Raw genomic sequence first — 21,696 nt, forward strand, 5'->3', positions numbered from 1 at the left:
TGACCTGTCATTGGCTGGTTTAAGTGGCCACTTTACACACTGCGTAACATTCACCATTCTGCCCATGTTTGCTGTAAATGCCTAGACTTCCATATTCCCTTCTCAAAAATGTTTTTCCTCTCTTTTGAAATAAATTTCAATATGAACAACTCCCTAGGGAGGAAATCCAGCCAGTCTGCAAACATTTGGACATACTCAAACATTGTTGTATTTACAATTCGTTGAAAATGCCTCCAAAATTGAAATATTTGCGTAAACTATAAGAACGCATTTTTTTTTAAAGCGATGGTAGTTTTTGTGATAGATTTCCTCTTTCAGGGAAGCCAACTCACCAATCATCAGAATTCTCCGACTAGAACTTGTGACGTCATAGGCGGGATAATTTAAAAATCGCAAATTTAAAAAATCGGATCGCTGGTAACATGATACATTTTTAATTTTTCGTTTATTTTTTTTATTTAACTAACATTTTTAACGAGTTACAATTTTTTAATAAATAAATACAATAAGGCGAAAGTACATATATATATTTTAAATAAGTAAATATAAATAAGAATTTTTCTTTGCTTAGTTGAATAGTCCGGTTTTTTTAACATTTTAAAAAATATATATATTTGGACCCTTGTATTTAGTAGCCTTACGTGTCATGTACAAGGCTAAGGTACTCTGAAAAAATAGTTTTTGTTTGTCTTGGAAATGGGATGTTCGATCACTGATGTTGGTTTATTACCTTTATGAGTCCAATCACCATTGTTGCAAAGTCCAAGAACAATGGCGCGTGATAACTACTTTTAACTACAGTGTGGATATCTATTAAGGATATTCCATCCTTTCTGCATTCTGCTTCAAGATTATGGCGGTGCAAACTGAAAAATGGGCACTGAAATAACAGATGTTCGATACTCTGTGAAGAAATATCATCGCATGGACAATAGTCATCATTCCTTCATTTAAACCTATACAGATAACTTCTCATAGCTCCGTGTCCGATAAAAATTTGGGTCGTTTCGAAAGTACTTTGGTGATGATGACGGAAGTTTGCTGCATCAGCCAGCATTGGGAAAAACATTTTAGTGATTTTACCTGTAGAAGAAGCTGAATAGTCTGTTAACAAATATTTTTTTTTAAATCACTGAACATTCTCATTACGTTAACCTATTGATTTATCTGTATGTATTTGTTTAGTATATTCTATTGTTAATAATAATATTTTTATCATCTTTTGTAAAGGTTGTCCGAGTCTTTTGTTTAGTTGACTTTCATTATTGAACGCTTATGTATGTAAATTATACGTATATTAAAGTTTTTTATTTTAATCAATAAAAAATGTGTGGGTCGCGACTCACAGGTTAAAAAACACTGCTCTAATTAATTGAAATGTGCATCGTAATGACTTTATACTGGCTTATTTGTATTAAATATTTCAAAGCGATTTGTTGTGATTGTGGTTACAGTTCCGTACACCGTGAAATCTTAGTACTGATTAATGGCTTATTACTTAGGTGATAACAAAGAATTTCTTGTGCAAGCTGTGTGATTAGTATTAGGGGGTAATTTAGTCGTGTGAATATCGCGAGAACGTGCTGAATATCCAATAACTAACTTGATTATTCTCTTGTTGCAGATGACATGCAGTGTGTTCAGGACCACTCCGGGCGGCAATTCAGGCAAATGAGAATGTATAGAGTGAAACGGGTCCCTTTCTTAAATAAATAGACTCAAAAAAGTATATTTTTATATTATACTCGAATAGATATTAATTATTAGCTAATAAAAGTAACCTACCGAAGTTTTGCCTTGTCACATTTCTCCTTCGAGAGGCTGTCGTTATAGTTTAAAGAAGTTAAAAGTATCGTTCCCAAAATGCCCGTAGTTTCGCAAAGTCGGTTCTCCACTACCTCCAGCACCTCCCTGTCCACCGGCTCCTACAGGTCGAGTCACAACAGCTCCTCCTCCCTCGACAGGCCCTACTACAGCTCCGCCAGCGGCTCCTACGTCACCCCGCGCAACGCCCACCGCTCCGGCTACTCGAGCTCCGTGTCCGAGTACCGCAGCCAGCTGTCGTACGATGGCGACGCGCTCCGCGAGAGGAAGAGCTCCTACTCCAGCGAGTACGGCCGCTACTCGCGCGCGCCCAGCGTGGCCGAGTCCGACTCCGCCGTCTCGTGCGACTCCCGCCTGGCGTCCCGCTCGCGGGACACGTCCGTCGCCCGCAGCGACTCGGCGCGCTCCTCCCGCAGCGAGAACGCCCCGCGCGCCCTCGCGGGCTTGACCTCCTCCGAGATGTACAAAAAATACTCGCCGAATTTCTACGTCCCGCTAGCTCAGAGGCTGTCCACGGCGGTGAGCGGCCCCAACGGCGACGCCAACCGCTCCAAGCTGCTGTCCGGAGACGCGGCGCGCCTGCCGCTGCCCCGCAGGATCAGCGCTCGACCGAGCGAGGATGAGGTAAAGCCCAAAACTAACACAACCTCCCGTCCCGCTATCAAACGCCGCACTAACAGCACCCTAGTAGCCAAACCGTGTGCCCCCCCGCCTGAGTGTGCCGCTAACCCAGACCGCGTGACTAACGAGCCAGTAAAGCGCGATGTTGACTGTGCGCAGAGGCGGAGCCTGCGGAGCGGCGAGCTGGCGGCGGCGCGCGGCCTCGTCCCCCGCGCGCGGGCGCAGCCGTCCTGGGCCGACCGGAAGCCGGCGCACCTGCTGCTGGACGGGTACCGCGACGCCTCCACCGACGACAACGGCAACGACCTGCAGCTGTCCGTGGCCGAGATCCTGCGGAAGTTCGACCCCAAGACCGCGGCCGCTCGCCACCGGACCCGGGAACCCTCCGGTTTGTACAAAACCGCTCTCTCGAGCGACAATATTTACAGCCAAGTGAGGCTTAACAACAGCGTTTCTTCCTTGCTCGACGACAAGCCGGTGCCCGTCCACAAGCCTTTCTCCGCCGACAAGTACGTCAACGGAGCTACCGGCAGCCTCCGCTGGGAGTTCCTCTCCCCGAGCTCATCCGGCTACAGCTCCGATTCCAAGGGCTCGCAGGACTCGGGATACGCGTCCAAGCAAACCGCCGAGCCGGGGAGTGACGTCTCCACTATTTACGTCGCGGGGAAGACGAGCGCGGACAGATTGCCTATAAATGCTGTTAAAAATCAACTGAACGCCAACAACGCGATGGGTAGAATCTTGGAGAAATCGACTACCGTTTACGTTGGAAATGGCGATGTCAACGGTGTATCTGGCGCTTCGGCCAAACACGAGAAAAACGTCGAGCCGAAGAATATTTTAAGCATAGAAATCGGCAGTTCGATTGTTCACAATAGCAAAGCTAATGAAAAAGCCGAAAATGAAAGTCTGTCGAAGAAAATTCCCTCCAACCATACCTCAGACTTCGCTTCATACATTCAAGTTTCTACTCCAGTCTCGAGTTCTACCCAAAATAATGTCGACGCTCCTAGGGAGGCGAACGTCACCGACAGCCCGAAGTACCCCAATAAGGGTATCGGAAGCTTGTTATCGGCCGACGAGTTCGATGGGACGAAACTGCGCTACATCGACTCCGAGCCTAATTCCGAGAGCGATACAAGGCTGTTCGTGGAATTTAAAGACGACAACGTCGACGGAGAGCAAGGCTTCGAGAATAAGACATTCGAGCACGAGAACTCCCACTTGCTTAGGAAAGTAGAAGAAACCGAAAAAGAAGTTGCCAAAGCGACCCAGAACGGAACTGACGAGCCAGACTTCATCTACTCCAAAATCAAATCCCGACAAAATGGTGAACTTGAAGATAAAAATGTAAAAATTCCGACGAAGCATCAAAACGGTTACGCGAAAATGGTCAACGGGTACGCCGAAGACGAATCCGACTTCGAAAGGACCAAGAAAGACGAACGAGGAATAATGGAACCATCTCTATCAGCCAAAAAGATCCTAGAAGCGAATGGAGAGTCAACTTCGGCGCTGTACCAGCAGAATTCTAATGTAAGTTTTCATTCATTCATTCATTTGAGTTTTATCGTGAATAATATTTTTAACAGTTTTGATTTTTGGTTTGTTGCTAGTAGTTTCCCAGGCGTTTGATATCCTTTTTGATTTGCACTTGGGTTGTTTATTTATCACAATGTTTAAACTGTAGGTACACATTACACTTTCTCTAATACTCGTTATGTTTAATTAAATCGATTTAATAAAAAATATACTTCTGCTTTACTGGTTTATCTGCCTCACTTGAAGCGCTTATAGGCAGAAATTTTACGTAACTATATTTATTAAATCATACAATTTTTAATTTTTTTGTACTCCCAGGAGTCACAACAAACTCATTTTGGGACAGAATAATATTTACATAAAGGTATGGTAATAATATGTACATAAAACTGAAATAAGATAGCAAGCAAATATATAATACAAAGAAATTTAAACAATCCATAATAAAAATTAAAATTAAATATTTGCACATTGTAAGAAAGAAATATCCGAGGAAAAAGAAGAACTTAAAACTAAATTTCACCTTCCACGTACTTCCTCAAGTAGTATTTTTTTTAATGAATAGTGATTTTTTGGCGTTCTATTGGACTCTGGTAGCCTGTTGTACTCACTACAAGCTAGGTACAGCAGAGACCTTAGACCATACCTTGTCGCGCGTGATCCAGGTACGTGAATATTTCGACTCAGTCGCGTATTATACTGGTGGACGTCACGATTGAAGGTATAGCCAATATTAGTGAGAGAGTCTTTATTTACACCTTGAAGCACCGTTTTTGCAATCTCATAACACGCTATGACCAAAAATGGGAGAATGTCAGTAAGTTTGTAAATGTCTTTGACATGCGTTTCCATTGGTATACCGTATATGTTTCTTATAGCTCTATTTTGTATTACTTGTATTTCTGATACAAACTTCATTATTAAACTTATTATTATTAATTTTAAGCGAACAGCTTAAAGCTGATATGCTTAAATCTATTTAAACGAAAGTTAGTTGTTGACACACTTAAACTTTTCCCAAACAAATCTAGTCCATTTTTGAACCCATTGAGACTACACATTGAGATCAGCTCTTGTGGCAGCTTATTCCAACCATCAACACCCCTATTGCTCAGGAAACGCTTTCGTGAATTTAGATTGAATCTCTTTTTCTCCAGCCTGTGACTGTGGCCTCGAAAACGAGCATCTTGTTTAAGCTTGAAAATGGGATCCGAATTTGGGCAGCTGTAGTGACTGTTGAGTATCTTGCATGTCTCTGTCGGGTCACCCCTTTCTCGCCGTTCCCGCAGCGTTGTGAGACCGAGAGTTTCCACTCTCTCCACATATGGAAGCCGTTTTAGGGTTGGCGACAACTCTGTAGCTCGTCGTAGCTTTGCTAGTCGCGTCGCAGCTTTGTAGCTCGTGAAATTAAAAACGTTACATTTATACTCATAAAGGAGAAGAGACAAATTTGAGAAAATATACAACAACAACAAACCATCACGCCGTTTCCCCGTAGGGGCAGGCAGAGAGGATAGAACGCCATAACACTCTATCTTGGCATACAGACCTCGCTTTCTCTACATGCATACATCTTCTTATGCACGCACGCCGATTATTCCTACTTTTGACATGTCCATCTTCAAGTATTTGATGGACTTGATCGTGCCATGTCTTTCTCGGTCTTTCTCGTTTTCTGCATCCATCAACATTTGCATCGTAGATCCTTTTAGCCGTTCTTTCGCTGTCCATTCGCTCTACATGTCCAAACCAACGCATCACCCCTTTCTCTATTCTGTCAATAATGCATGTCTCATCCTTACACACTTCACGGATCTCGACATTTGTGCACCTATCATACATCGTTTTACCACACATTCGCCTGAGGGATCGCATTTCGACAGCATTCAACCTACTTTCATCATTATTTTTCCAATTCCATACTTCGCTCCCATACATTAGAGTTGGAACTAGAAGTCCGTTGTGAACTGCTAGTTTAGCCTCCTGCGATAAACATTTGTTTGCCAAAGTAGATTGTAGTGCACCGTTCACCCTGTTCCCGTTTGAGAAAAAAATGTTTTAATGAATTGTAGATAATAGTTTTTCCTTTGATTCTCGGTTAAATAATTATGCCTTCAATAATCATTTTTTTTAAAAATCGTTGAAAATACTTAAGCACAAACCTTTCTTTTATATTAACATATTACAACAGAGATGAAGAACATTTAAGAGAAGATAATATAGAAGTCGAGGCATCTACAGGGCTTATGACCTGTCAATGGCTGGTTTAAGTGGCCACTTTACACGCTGTGTAACATTTACCATTCTGCCCATATTTGAACATCTATATTTCTTCAATTCTTTCATCTGTTGATGTTTGTGAAGTTAAAGAGCTGAAACCTTTATTTATTCGGGTGAGATTCATCTAATTTAATTATTTCACCTACATACTAGGCAACGCTTGAAAATTTTATTTTTTCAATTTCTATACTTCTACATGGACCAGGTGGATTTATCAACAATGTTTTGAGTTTGTCCAAATTTTTGTAGACAAGGACTGGATACAGCTCCCTGAGGAGCTGTTAACATTAACATATTACAACAGATATGAAGAACATTTAAGAGAAGATAATATAGAAGTCGAGGCATCTACAGGGCTTATGACCTGTCATTGGCTGGTTTAAGTGGCCACTTTACACACTGTGTAACATTCACCATTCTGCCCATATTTTAACATCTATATTCCTTCAATTCTTTCCTATGTTGATGTTTGGAAAACAGTATTTCAAACATTATTTCTTAAGGACTATTTTCCTTGGTGAAATAATTAAATTAGATGAATCTCACCCGCATAAATAAAGGTTTCAGCTCTTTAACTTCACAAAAATCAATAGATGAAAGAATTGAAGCAATATAGATGTTCAAATATGGGTAGAATGGTGAATGTTACACAGTGTGTAAAGTGGCCACTTAAACCAGCCAATGACAGGTCATAAGCTCTGTAGATGCCTTGACTTCTATATTACCTTCTTTAAAATGTTCTTCATCGCTGTTGTAATATGTTAATCTTAAAAGAAAATGTTGACAAAACTTTTAAGAAAAAAATAATTAAATGACCAATGTGTAAGAAAGCTTTTTACTGATAATTATTTAAGGTTAACAGTCAGCTATTTATTTTTTGTGTAAGAAATACGTATGCTTTTAGTTCTAATTAATGTTTATATTACTTTTTAAATTGATATAATTTTTCTAACGTTTTTCTTTGTAAAGGAAAAATAAGAAACATGCTGACAAGCCGGTTTCGCGGTTTGGTGGGTTTCATTCTTTTTCATTTTATATTTTCTGTTCATGTTTTCCTTCTTAAATAAAAATAAATACAAAACGAAAAACAATACAATAAACCTATTTCAATTAAAAAAGATGATCTACCAGTATACGTTATTACGATACTCTTGCGACATAAGATTTGTTATTAATACGAAACGTTAGAAAATAAATACCTCAATTCTGGTGGAATATTTATATATATATTGTTATATAGTTGGATAATTTATATAGCGCCATTTTTGTGAAAATCACCTCAAGGGCGCTGTACAATTAATAAATATCCCAGTACGTCTTGCAGCTACAGAGCGCATGAACGGTTGGGATTCTAGTTCCTCGTTTTCAATTAAGATCAATAAAAAATTATAACAGATAGGAGCTAGATTACAGGACGTCTTGCAGCTACAGAGCGCATAAACAGTTAGAAATTTAGCCCCCATTTACACATTTTAAAAATTGACGAATAAATTTAGTGTATTAATGATACTAAAAAAAATAAAAATAATATGAATAATAAAAAGGAGTAAGATTACAACACGTCTTGCAGCTACTAAGCGCATAGACGATTGGAATTCTAGACCCCATTTATAAAATTTAGGTATTTTTAAGTTGGTATATGAAAGCTAGATAACCAATCATCGTGCAGCTACAAAGCGCATGGACGAGTGGAATTCTAGCAAAGTTAGAATGATATCAATAAATTTATAAAAAATAGAGCATAGTGTACCATTTTATTCTAGGTGTCTTTTCCTATAAAGGGTTAAATGACGATCATTCCTCGGGTTCGCTCCGCTGTGCGATTCGGACAATGAGTCGATTCATCTTTATACCACTTTTAATTTCTGGACCAAAATCTGGAGTCAAGCCAGGCCAATGAATAGTTTTCCCTAAAATATGTATATTACACATTCCGCATGACATTCAAGCCAGAAAGGATTAAAACTGTATCATATAACTCAGAAAATTGACAAAATTATATTTTATTTTATTTATTTTATAATTTGCCCCCTGTTGTGGTGATTCATCCTCGGACGGCTCCGGGTTCGATTCCCGGTGGCAACACAAAAAAAACAGTGTGATTTTTCTCAAGCCTGGGTTTTCGTGCTCTAATCAACCACTGTAATTAGGCCTCCTGGCTTGTTGTGGTGCAAAAAAATAATATGAAAACACGAAAAGAACAAACGTTGAAGCGTAAACAGCAGGGGCGAACCGTGTAAAGAAGCGATTATGCGCAGCTTACCATTATATTTGACTGACCATAATAATGTTTTATTGTAATTTTATTTACAGAAAAACAAATAAATAATTAATATTTATTTTAAATCATTTCCACCGTCTTATTTTTATCCTAATATAAATATTAATATTAATAAAGCGCGCCCAGCGCCTGTGGTGAGCCAAGAAACTAGCCGATTTTTCCAGCTTATTTTTTCATACAAATAAGTATACTATATTTTGAATGTCTTAATCCCAGTGCGGGTTTTTTCTCCTAGATTAAACTTGCAGATAACACTAATTATTTGAAGATTCTTTATTTGGAAAACAGTATTTCAAACATTATTTCTTAAAGACTATTTTCCTTTGAGATGGTACTTTTGACCTAAGACCATAATTACTTTCATGCGTTATATTGCGGGACATATAGCGCTCCACGCGGCCGTTTTTAGCACTGTTAATTACTAGAACAATGCGGCCAGTTGACATTTCAATTGAATACCTAATATCGACTGAATTCATAGTGTTTATTTTTTTGTTTATTTATTGTTTAATTGAAAATATATCTATATAATATAATATATCACGAAGTTACATCGTTTGAGTTGATTTAAAACACAGAAAAATATCAATACATAGTATATATTACTTGCATTATATTATGTACCTCCTATGTAGGTACAAATATATAATATTTTTTTATAGCTTACCTGTAAATAAAATCGCCATTCGCCACTGGTAAACAGGATGCTCGTCTTCGAGGTCAAAGTCACAGGCTGGAGAAAACGAGATTTAATCTTGATCCGCGGAAGCATTTCCTGAGCAATGGGGTTGTTGATGGTTGAAATAAGCTGCCACAAGTGCTGATCTCAATGTGTAGTCTCAATGCGTCCAAAAATGGACTAGAGTTGTTTGGGTAAAGTTAGTGCGCCAACTGCCAACTTTCATTAAATTAGATTTAAGCATATCAGCTTTAAGCTGCTCACTTAAAATGAATATAGTAATAATATTAGATTTATCAACAATATTTTAAGTTTGTCCAAATTTTTGTAGACAAGGACTGGATTCAACTCCCTGGGGAGCTGTTTATATTAACATATTACATAATAAGTCATAAGCTCTGTAAATGCCTAGACTTCCATATTCCCTTATTTAAGGTATTCTCCATCCCTGTTGTAATTTGTTAATCTTAATGACTCCCGAGGGGGTATTATCCAGTACTTTGTCTACGAACATTTGGACAAACTAAAATATTATTATAAATATTATAACAAATATTATATATTGGTTGGTTGGAAGAAATTGCCATTTGGCAATAAGCCCGCCAATGTACAAATAACATTTTGTACAAAAAGTTAAATAAATAAATATTGTAATGAAACCAACTGGTCCAAGAAGAAGTTTAAAAATTGGAAAATTGTTTTCAGGCGTTGCCTAGTATGTGAAATAATTCAGTCAAATGAATCTCTTCACAACAATAAAGGTTTCAGCTCTTTAACTTCACTAAAATAAACAGATGGAAGAATTGAAGAAATATGGATGTTCAAACATAGGCAAAATGGTGAATGTTACACAGTGTGTAAAAACAATAAAGGTTTCAGCTCTTTAACTTCACTAAAATAAACAGATGGAAGAATTGAAGAAATATGGATGTTCAAACATAGGCAAAATGGTGAATGTTACACAGTGTGTAAAGTGACCACTTAAACCAGCCAATGACAGGTCATAAGCCCTATAAATGCCTAGACTTCCATATTCCCTTATTTAAGGTATTCTCCATCCCTGTTGTAATTTGTTAATATTACAACAGAGATGAAGAACATTAAAGAGAAGGTAATATAGAAGTCTAGGAATCTACAGGGCTTATGACAATGGCTGGTTTAAGTGGCCACTTTACATGTGTAACATTCACTATTCTGCCCTTATTTGAACGTTTATATTCCTTCAATTCTTTCATCTGTTGATGTTTGTGAAGTTCAAGAGCTGAAACCTTTATTTATGCGGGTGAGATTCATCTAATTTAATTATTTCACCTACTTACTAGGCAACGCCTGAAAATATTAATTTTTCTATTTCTATACTTCTTCATGGACCAGGTGGATTTATCAACAATATTTTGAGTTTGTCCAAATTTTTGTAGACAAGGACTAGATTGAACTCCCTGGGGAGCCGTTTATATCAACATATTACAACAGAGATGAACATTTAAGATAAGGTAATATAGAAGTCTAGGCATCTACAGGGCTTATGACCTGTCAATGGCTGGTTTAAGTGGCCACTTTACGCACTGTGTAACATTCACCATTCTGCCCATATTTGAACATCTATATTCATAATTATTAAAGATGAATCTGACCCGCATTAATAATAAAGGTTTCAGCTCTTTAACTTCACCAACATCAACAGATGAAAGAATTGAAGGAATATAGATATTCAAGTATGGCCAGAATGGTGAATGTTACACAGTGTGTAAAGTGGCCACTTAAACCAGCCATTGACAGGTCATAAGCCCTGTAGATGCCTAGACTTCTGTATCACCTTCTCTAAAATGTTCGTCATCTCTGTTGTAATATTTTAATATTAACATCTCCCCGGGGAGTTGAAACAAGTCCTTGTCTACACAAATTTGGACAAACTCAAAATATTGTTGAGTAAATAAGTTCTAATATTAGAACACAGGCGTCTTGTCAAAAAAAAATTATTTAATTGTATTTATTTTATTGTATATTAAAAATTAAAGTGAAATTCACTGCGGTATCTAATTATCAAAAAAGGAACTGCGTAAGTCTGTTGATTCCTATGAGGCGGTCGTTCAGGATTGTATTAACAAGTCCACACGTACTAAAGTTAAAAACTTTAGTAGACTTGTGGAAGCAGTTCTAACAAACCAATCCATGTTTATTTTCCATATGTTGTGACCATAGAATTAAGAATTGTCCAGAAACCGCATACGAGCATCAAACAAAAGGCGACAAAACTACTCATAAATGAGTAGTTTTACGTTTTGACCCATTAGTTTCTTTTTAGACGTCGCTCAGTACGCAACTCCTAATTTGAATTCAACTATGCCGTGCTGTGTCCCTTTAAAGTGTAGAAATACTGCTAGGATCTTAAAAAAACAGTATGGGAGTACATTTCATGTGTAATTAGCAAATTAATGTGTAAGTCAAATTGTCGAAGAAATCAAAATTGACATTTCGTTAGTGTTGCCAGGGTAGTAATTTTTTTTACCCTACTTTGCCCATCTAATGAGAGAAGTAATGAAAATTGGACCTCGGATTAAACAACTCTGTGGTGAACATTTGACCGACGTTATCTTTAAAACATCAAATATTATTTAACGTGATATAAAAATATCCGTTTTATGTAAAATAAAATTTTCTTTTATATTTTAAGTTCAAAGTTCATGAATTCAATTACCTTTATTAAATGACCTTTTACTTATCTACTCTGTTGTGTCAATCAATGTTTCCGCGTGTAGAATTAAATTTGAGAGAAATTGACAGATTGCTTTTTTTTACCTTTAATTTGTGTTATGGTTATATTTTTTCCCATCTGGCAACATTACGTGGGGACTGAAAGGAGGGTAAAAAAAATTACTACACAGGCCACTCTAACAAAATGTTCATTTTGTTTCTTCGACAATCTGACAGATGGAAAAATGATTTAATTTTTAAGGCATGCATTTGCTACATACACATTTATTTGCTAATAACACGTGGAATGTGATTTCATCCCGTTTCTTTAAGATCCTAGCAGTATTTCTGCACTTTAAAAGAACACGGCACGGCATAGTTAAATTTAAATCAGGAGTTGCGTACTGAGCGACGTCTACAAAGAAACTAATGGGTCAAAACGTAAACCTACTCATTTATGAGTAGTTTAGTCGCCTTCTGTTTGATGTGCGTATGCGGTTTCTGGACTACTCTTAATTCTATGGCCGAAACCTTAATTATGTGGGTGAGATTCATTCGGCTGAACCATTTACACGTCAAATCATTTGAAAAACTTCACGGAGTTTTAAACTCAAATCCCATTAAGGAAAATTCAGTCCTAAACCTTTCTCCTCAACATTAATTTTGTCCTCGAGAGCTATACGATTTTCCATTCTCTCTCCTTCCAAAATATTTTTATATATTTTTATTTCTGATCCATGCAATTCGGCTATTTACGTGGCGTGGGACGCACTTCGCTCACGCTGTTCAAATGTACACGAATATGTAATTTTAAATATTAAGAAAATTACGAGTGCCAGACAATTTTCCTTTGCCTCCCTGACGCGAAATAGACGACTGCATGTCGGACTGATTATGCCCAACCTAAACTTATTCAGAATAAAATTGTTTTCAATAAGAATAACATATTACGACAGGGATGGAGAATATTTTAGAGAAAGGAATGTGAAAGTCTAAGCATTAACAGAGCTTATAACCTGTCATTGGCTGGTGTAAGTGGCCACTTTACACATTGTGTAACATTCACTATTTTGCCTAGGTTTTAACATACGTATTTATTCAATTCTTCCGTCTGTTGATTTTAGTGACGCTATAGAGCTGAAACCTTTGTTGTTGTGAAGAGATTCAACTAATTGAAATATTTCACATACTAGGCAACGCCGGAAAACAATTTTCCAATTTTTAAACTTCTCGGACCAGTTGGTTTTATGACAATATTTTGAGTTTGTCCAAATGTTTGTAGACAAAATACTGGATTTTAACCCCCTAGGGAGTCATTAAAATTTACAAATTACAACAGGGATGGAGAGCATTTTAGATAAGGGAATATGAAAGTTTTATGAATAATTAAAAAACAAAAAATCCCACATAGGCATGGCCTGCGCGTGGTTATTCTAAATCTAGAATATATTTTATAAATTAAAGACGAGTGATACTTTAATCCACAAATTTGGAATATCCAGTGACCGGTTTCATCGCTTTCGCGACATCTTTGAGACTGGTATATTTATTAAGGAGTTCAATGTATTTATACAAAACAGAGGTAAGGATAGATAATTCCTAATAATATGAAAGTAAATTTAATAAAGTTATTTTTATCTTAAGGATCATTATCAAAAAAAAAAATCGGGTTAGCTAATAAATTGATATAATGTTATTTTAATGAGTTTAAGTATTTTATTTTTTTATAATTATTTTAATGAGTTTAAGTATAGGATTTTTACAAAAATCACACTCACGAATGATTGGGCGCTAAAAATTCTATTAAAACAATTAGAAATGAGAAAATGTTTAAAAAGGCCATAAAAAATGGATAGTGGAGCTGGTTAGAAGTAAAATGGATTGTCTCATTCGCCCAAACCAATATTGAATTAACTGCTCCTCAAATGTATAGTTCATGTTATGTTTTTGTTATTTTATTGTACGTTTTATAATATAAATAATATAGGTGTACATAAATTAAGTATAAACTTAAATACGCAGTGTTTAAAACTTTCTGAACATTTTTTATTCTCACATGTAAAATTTATTTTTATTTTTAATATTGTTAAGTGGCCTCGGCACGGGTATCCCCTGTGAGGTTACACTATGTTATTATTAATGTTTGTTTATAATGGAAAAAAATGAATAAATAAATAAATATGTACGAGTATATCACTTTTTTACATGAAATATTGCATCTGTAACGTGATTTGCTATCTCTCTTTTTTTTTCAAATTGTCATAATATCTTAGGTATTATGTAATTCACCGCTGTAATTGAACCTCCGGCCTGTTGTCATGAAAAAAAATGTAACTAGTATTTGAAGTAACGCGTCTATAATGATTAGTGTACGTCATTGACAAAGTCTTCTCCAAAATGGCTCCATCATTCGCGGTCATTTGATGTCGATTGCGAAAAAAAGTCTGATTTAATCCCCAGTTTGTCGTGAACGCGCATAAATTAAAATTCGGATTTAAATATTGTGACATTGAAATTTTGTTTAAATATTTATCGATGTACCTGCTTGAACGAGATTTTTCTTAAATTGTACAAATAGCGTCTACAGGGACATGTTCATTATTATCTTTAACCTTGCCAGAAAGTACCTATACGGTGTGTAAAAAGTTATCTAGCAAAGTTTACTCACTATTATCTAGCAAATAAAATTTTAGCAATAAATTGCTCATATTATGTATGTACATCGTACATAGGGGCCCATATTACAGTGAAAATAAATCCGTTTTGTTTTATATTGTAGAATTGGCTCTGCTCTTTTTAGCCATTTTACTGGAATAAAATTTATTATTATTATTATTATTAACAAATTACAACAGCGACGAAGAATACTTTAAATAAGGGAAAATGGAAGTCTAGGCATTTACAGGGCTTGTGACCTGTCATTGGCTGGTTTAAGTGGCCACTTTACACTCTGTGTAACATTCACCATTTTGCCTATGTTTGAACATCCATATTTCTTCAATTCTTCCATTTGTTGATTTGAGTGAAGTTAAAGAGCTGAAACCTTTATTGTAGTGAAGAGATTCAGAGATTCATCTGACTGAATTATTTCACATAAATTGGCCACTTAAACCAGCCAATAACAGGTCACAAGCCCTGTAAATGCCTAGACTTCCATATTCCCTTATTTAAGGTATTCTCCATTCCTGTTGTAATTTGTTAATCTTAATGACTCCCGAGGGGGTGAAATCCAGTCATTTGTCTACAAACATTTGGACAAACTCAAATATTGTAATTATTATTATTACTATGCACCACCATGTGCGAATAAGGATTTGATGGTGATGACGACTGTGAAACAAATTTTTGTCTAGTCTGTCTATGTGTGACACGAAAATTAATAAAACTAACGGTTCAAAGAAACCTATCTTATTCAACAATTTGAAAGGGTATAAGAGGTCGTATACCCTTCCAAATGTAATTTATGCTCAATGGTAATGGAAAATTTTAATTCGTTAGGGATTCATATTTTATTTTAGACACACGACCAACTTTCAATTGTATGTGTCTTAAAAACTTAAAAAAATACTTTTAAAACGTGGTCTTTTGAAACAAACCCATTTATTTGGCAAGTAAATGGAGTATTGGAAAATAGCCCCGTCAAATGTACATGTTTATGTATACTAAACTGACCCAAATATCAATACAATTTATTATTTTGTCCTACAATAATATAACATATTTATGAATATTTACGCTTTGAAGACCATAATATATGGGGATCTATTTTTTGTATTTTCTCACAAAGATGTTGGACAGGTACCTTTTTGTTGATTTATTTTACTCGCGTTGCAATTTTCGAATTTCAAATCATACTGCCACGCGGTCATTTACGTAACCGTCAAAACTCTCTCCGTCCCTTTCTAAAATGGCGGTGCGCTGGTATTCCGACGCTTTCGCCCAATGTTCCTCGTGTCTTGACCGCACTGGGTCTAATTATGGAACGGCTCATGCTGAGTAAAAATAAACCAGTCTGAAGCTTCCCTATGCTCGGATCTAGAATCGCGACTGCTCTGCTTTTTTTTTTCCAGTCGACGCGTCTGCATCCGTCTCTCTCGTGCTTTTTGCAAACCAACTGACAATAAACAAGCGAGCTTTCTTCTTCTTTCTCGGTTTCGGCGGTCGGGTTTGATTATTTCGTATATTCGCGAATGTGCATCATCATAAGACGCGACGTCATCCGCTAAACATTTTTCATTCTTTTTATTGCGAATTTTGTCTCGAGTACCTACCGGCTGATCGAGTTTTAAATATTAATTTCTTCAGATGGCAGCACCTAATTTTCAGTTTCATAATGGCGGCTTTTCAAACTCAAACGTCAACATAACGTACTATGGCGTTATTGTCATTTTTTAATAGTTTAAGACACGTATTTTATTTATTATTTTTATCACACGCATCCTAATAATCATAACTGAATCGTAAATAAATGTGGGTTATGTTTTTTAAATATTTTTATCGGTTCAGTATTCAAAACTTCAACGGCATTCTGTTGTTTTTGTATCTTGTTTTCAAAAATGTGTTGTGCAATATTTTCGTTTTTAATGCATTTAATTGCAAAAAAAAGATATTATATGCACTATAACCATAGAGTCTATGAATAAATCATTATGTGGCGTCGGCATTACACGGTTTGTGATCAATTTATATAAATATTTATTTGACATTTGAAAAAATGTATTTTGTAAACATTGCTATAATTCACACACACATTGTTAAAATGAAGGTAAAAAGATTCCGTTTTATGTTCAATAAAGTACAATGAAAAATGTGATCACAGTTTTGTAAATTTAATTCTTTACATGTGTAATGAAAAATAATAGTTATTGTTTATGGCTTAATCTGGCCTGAATTTGGAACGTTTTTTTAAAGTTATAGTCAGAATATGAACACCCAATTGGATGGGTGTCTTAAGGATATTTTTTTTAAATTCTAATAAACTTAAGAGGATATCATAGAATTAAGAATAGTCCAGAAGGAGCGTAGAATCATATTTGAATACATCGGACTGTGTCCAAACATTCTCCCACTATGCCTTACTTTTGCCGCGCGCATTCGTGGTGTCGCCGCGTAATGTTGCACGATGGGAAAAAAATATAATCATTACACAAATGTAAGGTAAAAAAAAGCAATCTGTTAATTTCTCTAAAATTTATTGTGCATGCGGTAATATTGATTGACACAACAGATTAGATAAGTAAAAGGTCATTTGATAAGAGTAATTGAATTAATGAACTTTGAACTTAAAATATAAATCAAAATTTATTTTACATAAAACGGTTATTTTTATATCATTTTAAATAATATTTGATGTTTTAAAGATAATGTTAGTCAAATGTCCACCACAGAGTTGTTATTTCCGAGGTCCAATTTTCATTAGTTCTCTCATTAGATGAGCAAAGTAGGGTAACAAAATTACTACCCTGGCAACACTAACGAAATGTCCATTTTGACTTCTTCGACAATCTGACGGATGAAAAAATAATTCATTTTTTAAGTAATGTATTTGTTACTTACACATTCATTTGCTAATTACAATGAAATGTAATCCCATCCTTTTAATTTAATATCTTAGCAGTATTTCTACACTTCAAAAAGACTCAACACGGCATAGTTGAATTCAAATCAGGAGTTGCGTACTGAGCGACGTCTACAAAGAAACTAATGGGTCAAAACGTAAAACTACTCATTTATGAGTAGTTACGTCGCCTTCTGTTTGATGCTCGTATGCGGTTTCTGGACTATTCTTAATTCTATGGAGGATATACTCGTATATTATATATCATTGTTTATCTGCCACATTCTCGCAAATTTCTCCCCGATACTGTGCGATAAAAGACAACGGCACGTCGGACTGATTATGTCTAACTAAAATCGACGTTTCGTTGTCTTTAAAACCTCGTTTTTACGTTCCTCAATTTTACGTTTACCCGCTTTTTACACCGAAATATTTAGGTCCCATTTTTTTCTCTACATTCTCATTCAAATATTCCCCCCAATTAACGTTATTTACGTTTTTCATAACCCCGGTTTTACGTTGAATTTTTTTAAACTCATTTGATCTGTCAAAAGAAAACGACCCGCGCGCCGCCGCGTGAATGGAGAATAAAATCGAGGTAAATAAAAAAATGTGTAAATTATTGTCTCAAACTAAATTCAAAGTAGGTGCAGTGTAACTTACTATTTTTTTTAAGTGTCTATTTTTGACATTTGACGAAATAGTGGCATGCAGTTGACGCATGTTAACGAAGAATAAAGTCTTTACATCAATAAATTACGATGCAGAAAGTTTAAAAATTTGGCAATAGAAATATTATTTGAAGTTATAAACGTAATGTGAAAAGAAGATAGTTCAAACAGTTTTCATAAATGTGTAAAACAGTTTGTCCGCGATGTAAATGACAGTTGAAGTTTTGTGGTGCCATACTAAAAAAAGTGATACCATATAAATAAAATTTCCCTATATCTAGGGAAAAAATCGTTGTACACATTTTATGCAAATTAAAATTTTTATTTTCGTTGTTTTAAGGTTGAGTACCTAAAATTATTTAAACTAGTTTTTTTTTTTAATTCAATAAAAAATAACACCTTGTATTATCGCTTGAAAAAAATCAAAATATTTTTAACTAAATCATTGGTAAATATGAAAAATCCCCAATTATGACAGTTCTTAAAATTTTTCTGCAGTATATTTAGTATAGTCTAGTACAATAATTATATTTTTATGTAATTTAATTTTTTCCATAAATTTTTAATTTCCTCAGTTTTACACTTTTTTTGTTGCTCCCTTGAAAAACGTAAAACAGGGGTTTTACTGTATATCCACTATCATACTTTCATCCACATTGCTGCATTCCACATTCAAACATCATCAGAGACACAGATTAATCCATTTTGTCTATGGATGTTTTTTCTCGTCGTCTTTTGGTTGTTTATGACTGCCGGCGTTATGGTTGCCTGTTGTGGTTTGGTCGCTGGCCTCGTAACAACAACTGACAATCGACCATTTAAAGGTAAATCTTTTGACGTTATAATTAAAAATATTTTTAACTTGCAATCACAATTATTTTCAACTGCAATTTTAAATTGATTAGACAGCCAACGGTGAAACTGGCGTCGCAGATTCAATTCCCGCCATCGTCATGATAATTGTCTCTACAGCCCGCTGTGAGCCTTAGCCTTCTCCAACATCCATCGCTATCCTGGCATGCACTCCCCTGTCCCTGATGCCAATAGCATCCACGTCCCGCCGCACTCCATCCGGCCATTAGAGTTTGGGTCTACCAATGCCACATCTACATTGGGGCTTTGGGCACTCTCTCGTCACTCACTATTTCTATGTGCTCTGCCCATCGCCTCCCTATTTCAATAAATTGCACTTTGTTGAGTCCATTGTAGGCATTGTAGACTTCTTCGTTATACTGTATTCTCCAAACTCGGTTTTCCTGCACAGCTCCGAATATCCTTTCAAATATGACTCTTCAAATACGTCTCTCTAGACGTCTCATCTTTTTTTACTCAATACCCATCATTCAGAGCCATTAGCAAGTATAGGTAAAATAAAAATCCAAGAAAGGTTTTTACCCAACCGGTCTGGATGTGGTGTATTTATCATAAATTCCTTCCCACCTTCTGACAAACCTGTAAAATAGAGGCTTATCATGATATACATAAAAATAAAGTCCACCTGCTCCATGAAGAAGTATAGGAATTGAAAAATTTTCAGATGTAAAAATTAGAGCATTAAATTGTACGTCAAAGTTTCTTACAAACATACAAAAAAAAATCATAAATAATATTTTGACCAAAACCAAACATATTACAACAGTGATGAAGTACATTTTAGAGAAGGTAATATAGAATTCTAGGCATCTACAGGGCTTATGACCTGTCACTGGCTGGTTTAAGTGGCCACTTTACACACTGTAACATTCACCATTCTGCCCATATTTGAACATCTTTATTCCATCAATTTTTAATCTGTTGATGTTCGCAAAGTTAAAGAGCTGAAGCCTGTATTTATGCGGGTGAGATTCATCTAGTTGAATTATTTCACCTACATACTAGGCAACGCCTGAATTTTTTTTTTCAAGTTCTATTCTTCTTCATGGACCAGGTAGATTTATCAACAGTATTTTGAATTTGTCAAAATTTTAGACAAGGACTGGATTCAATTCCCGGGGAGCTATTAACATTACCATATTACTACAGAGATGAATGTAGTAGAGGATAGTAGATTATAGTATGTAGGTGAAATAATTCAATTAGATGAATCTCACTCGCATAAATAAAGGTTTCAGCTCTTTAACTTCACAAACATCAACAGATGATAGCATTGAAGGAATATAGATGTTCAAATATGGGCGGAATGGTGAATGTTACACAGTGTGTAAAGTAGCCAATTAAATAGTAATCAAAATAAAATAAAAACTTGAATGCCCTTGTCATATAAATTCAGTTTTGTAGTTGGTGAATTATTCCTTGATTGTTACAAAATTATTATTCAAAGCAGGAACATTTCTTTGCAAATTTTTAAAGCTTTTATTTTGAATTTCCATTTTTACCTTTAAAGGTTGTTAAATTTTTTAAAATCCTCATCCCAATTCTTATTTTAAAATCCTCATTACACCATTGTATGGGTAATCTCTATTTTCCTTACGTTAACATATTGTAATTTTAAAAATAAAAGTATGTATGTGTATTTCTTACGTAGATTTACGAAAATCAAATCCGATTCCAAATGGCGCTTGTAACATCAACACTAGAAAGGAGATTACTAGATCCAATAATGGCGTATCGATACATCACAGAAAACATTCTGTAATGGAAGACACGGTTCGTTATTTGTGCAGTTATATTTAAAATGGTGGACTCAATTTTATCCTGTATTTCAACGAAAATGAACCAAATTATATTTGATGTTAGTAGACAAATTGAGTCTGTTTATAAATGTTGAGTGTATCTCTCGTCTGCACACGTAATCAATAGCTCATTACTAATTACCCATTCCACACACAAAAAATCATATTTTTCCTTTACCGAGATATCCAATTTTCAACTGTAGTGAATGTTTTTCATGTTGCGGATGTGATGCCTGTTAAATTAATATTTACAAGTAGACTTACCTGGAGTTTTATTGCATAAGTCGCGTATTAATTAAAATTAATATATTCTTTTTTTTTATTCAGATAACAAATAAAAGTACAATATTAAACTATTAGAATGACAGCTGTCAAACTAATTTTATTATTGATGGGAAATTACTGATCACTGATCAAATCGATTTTATCAGTCATTTAATGCAATCATGAAACTCTGTTTCCGAAAATTGATATAAAAAACGCAAAAACAAGCCTATTATAGTGTGTTTAACACAATTATTCACCAAAAAGTGAGACATTTATACTTTTTTCATGAACAACATCAAATGAATTATTTTTTTTATTCGATCAATTTACATTGATCAATTTGTACCATCTCTAACATTTTTGCAAAATGATGTAACCTTGTAAGAACGTCGTTAATAATTAGGTTTATTTTAGTTTTCTTTTAGTTTTAAAGCTGATTTTATATATTTATGTTGATCTATATGTCAAGCATTATTTTAAAAAGAATAAATTACCACGCCAGATACAAATAATGATTTTTCGTGTGTCAATATAAATAACTCCTTTGACGTTACTACAGAGTTATGTCTTCACTTTTACTGACAACTGTCATTCTAATCATGTTACAT

The 21,696-nt window shown here is 35.3% G+C and overlaps 1 protein-coding gene across 6 annotated transcripts in view; it reads left to right on the forward strand.

The window, feature by feature from the left end:
- Positions 1-21,696, forward strand: part of LOC148278886 (ubiquitin carboxyl-terminal hydrolase 2-like) — a 60,220-nt gene that overhangs the window by 16,889 nt on the left and 21,635 nt on the right. For 3 of the 6 annotated variants that reach the window (XM_088230730.1, XM_088230734.1, XM_088230731.1), the window contains exon 2: positions 1,625-3,981. In XM_088230730.1, the coding sequence (XP_088086856.1) occupies positions 1,864-3,981 (2,118 nt within the window). In that variant the 5' untranslated portion in view covers positions 1,625-1,863. The remainder of the gene's footprint in view (positions 1-1,624; positions 3,982-21,696) is intronic. The other 3 variants (XM_088230732.1, XM_088230733.1, XM_088230735.1) reach the window with 2 other exon arrangements.

The sequence above is a fragment of the Micrasema longulum genome, unplaced genomic scaffold, assembly GCF_059751315.1.
Source record: "Micrasema longulum isolate JH-2025_06_02 unplaced genomic scaffold, ASM5975131v1 h1tg000812l, whole genome shotgun sequence".
NCBI classification, from domain to species: Eukaryota; Metazoa; Arthropoda; class Insecta; order Trichoptera; family Brachycentridae; genus Micrasema; species Micrasema longulum.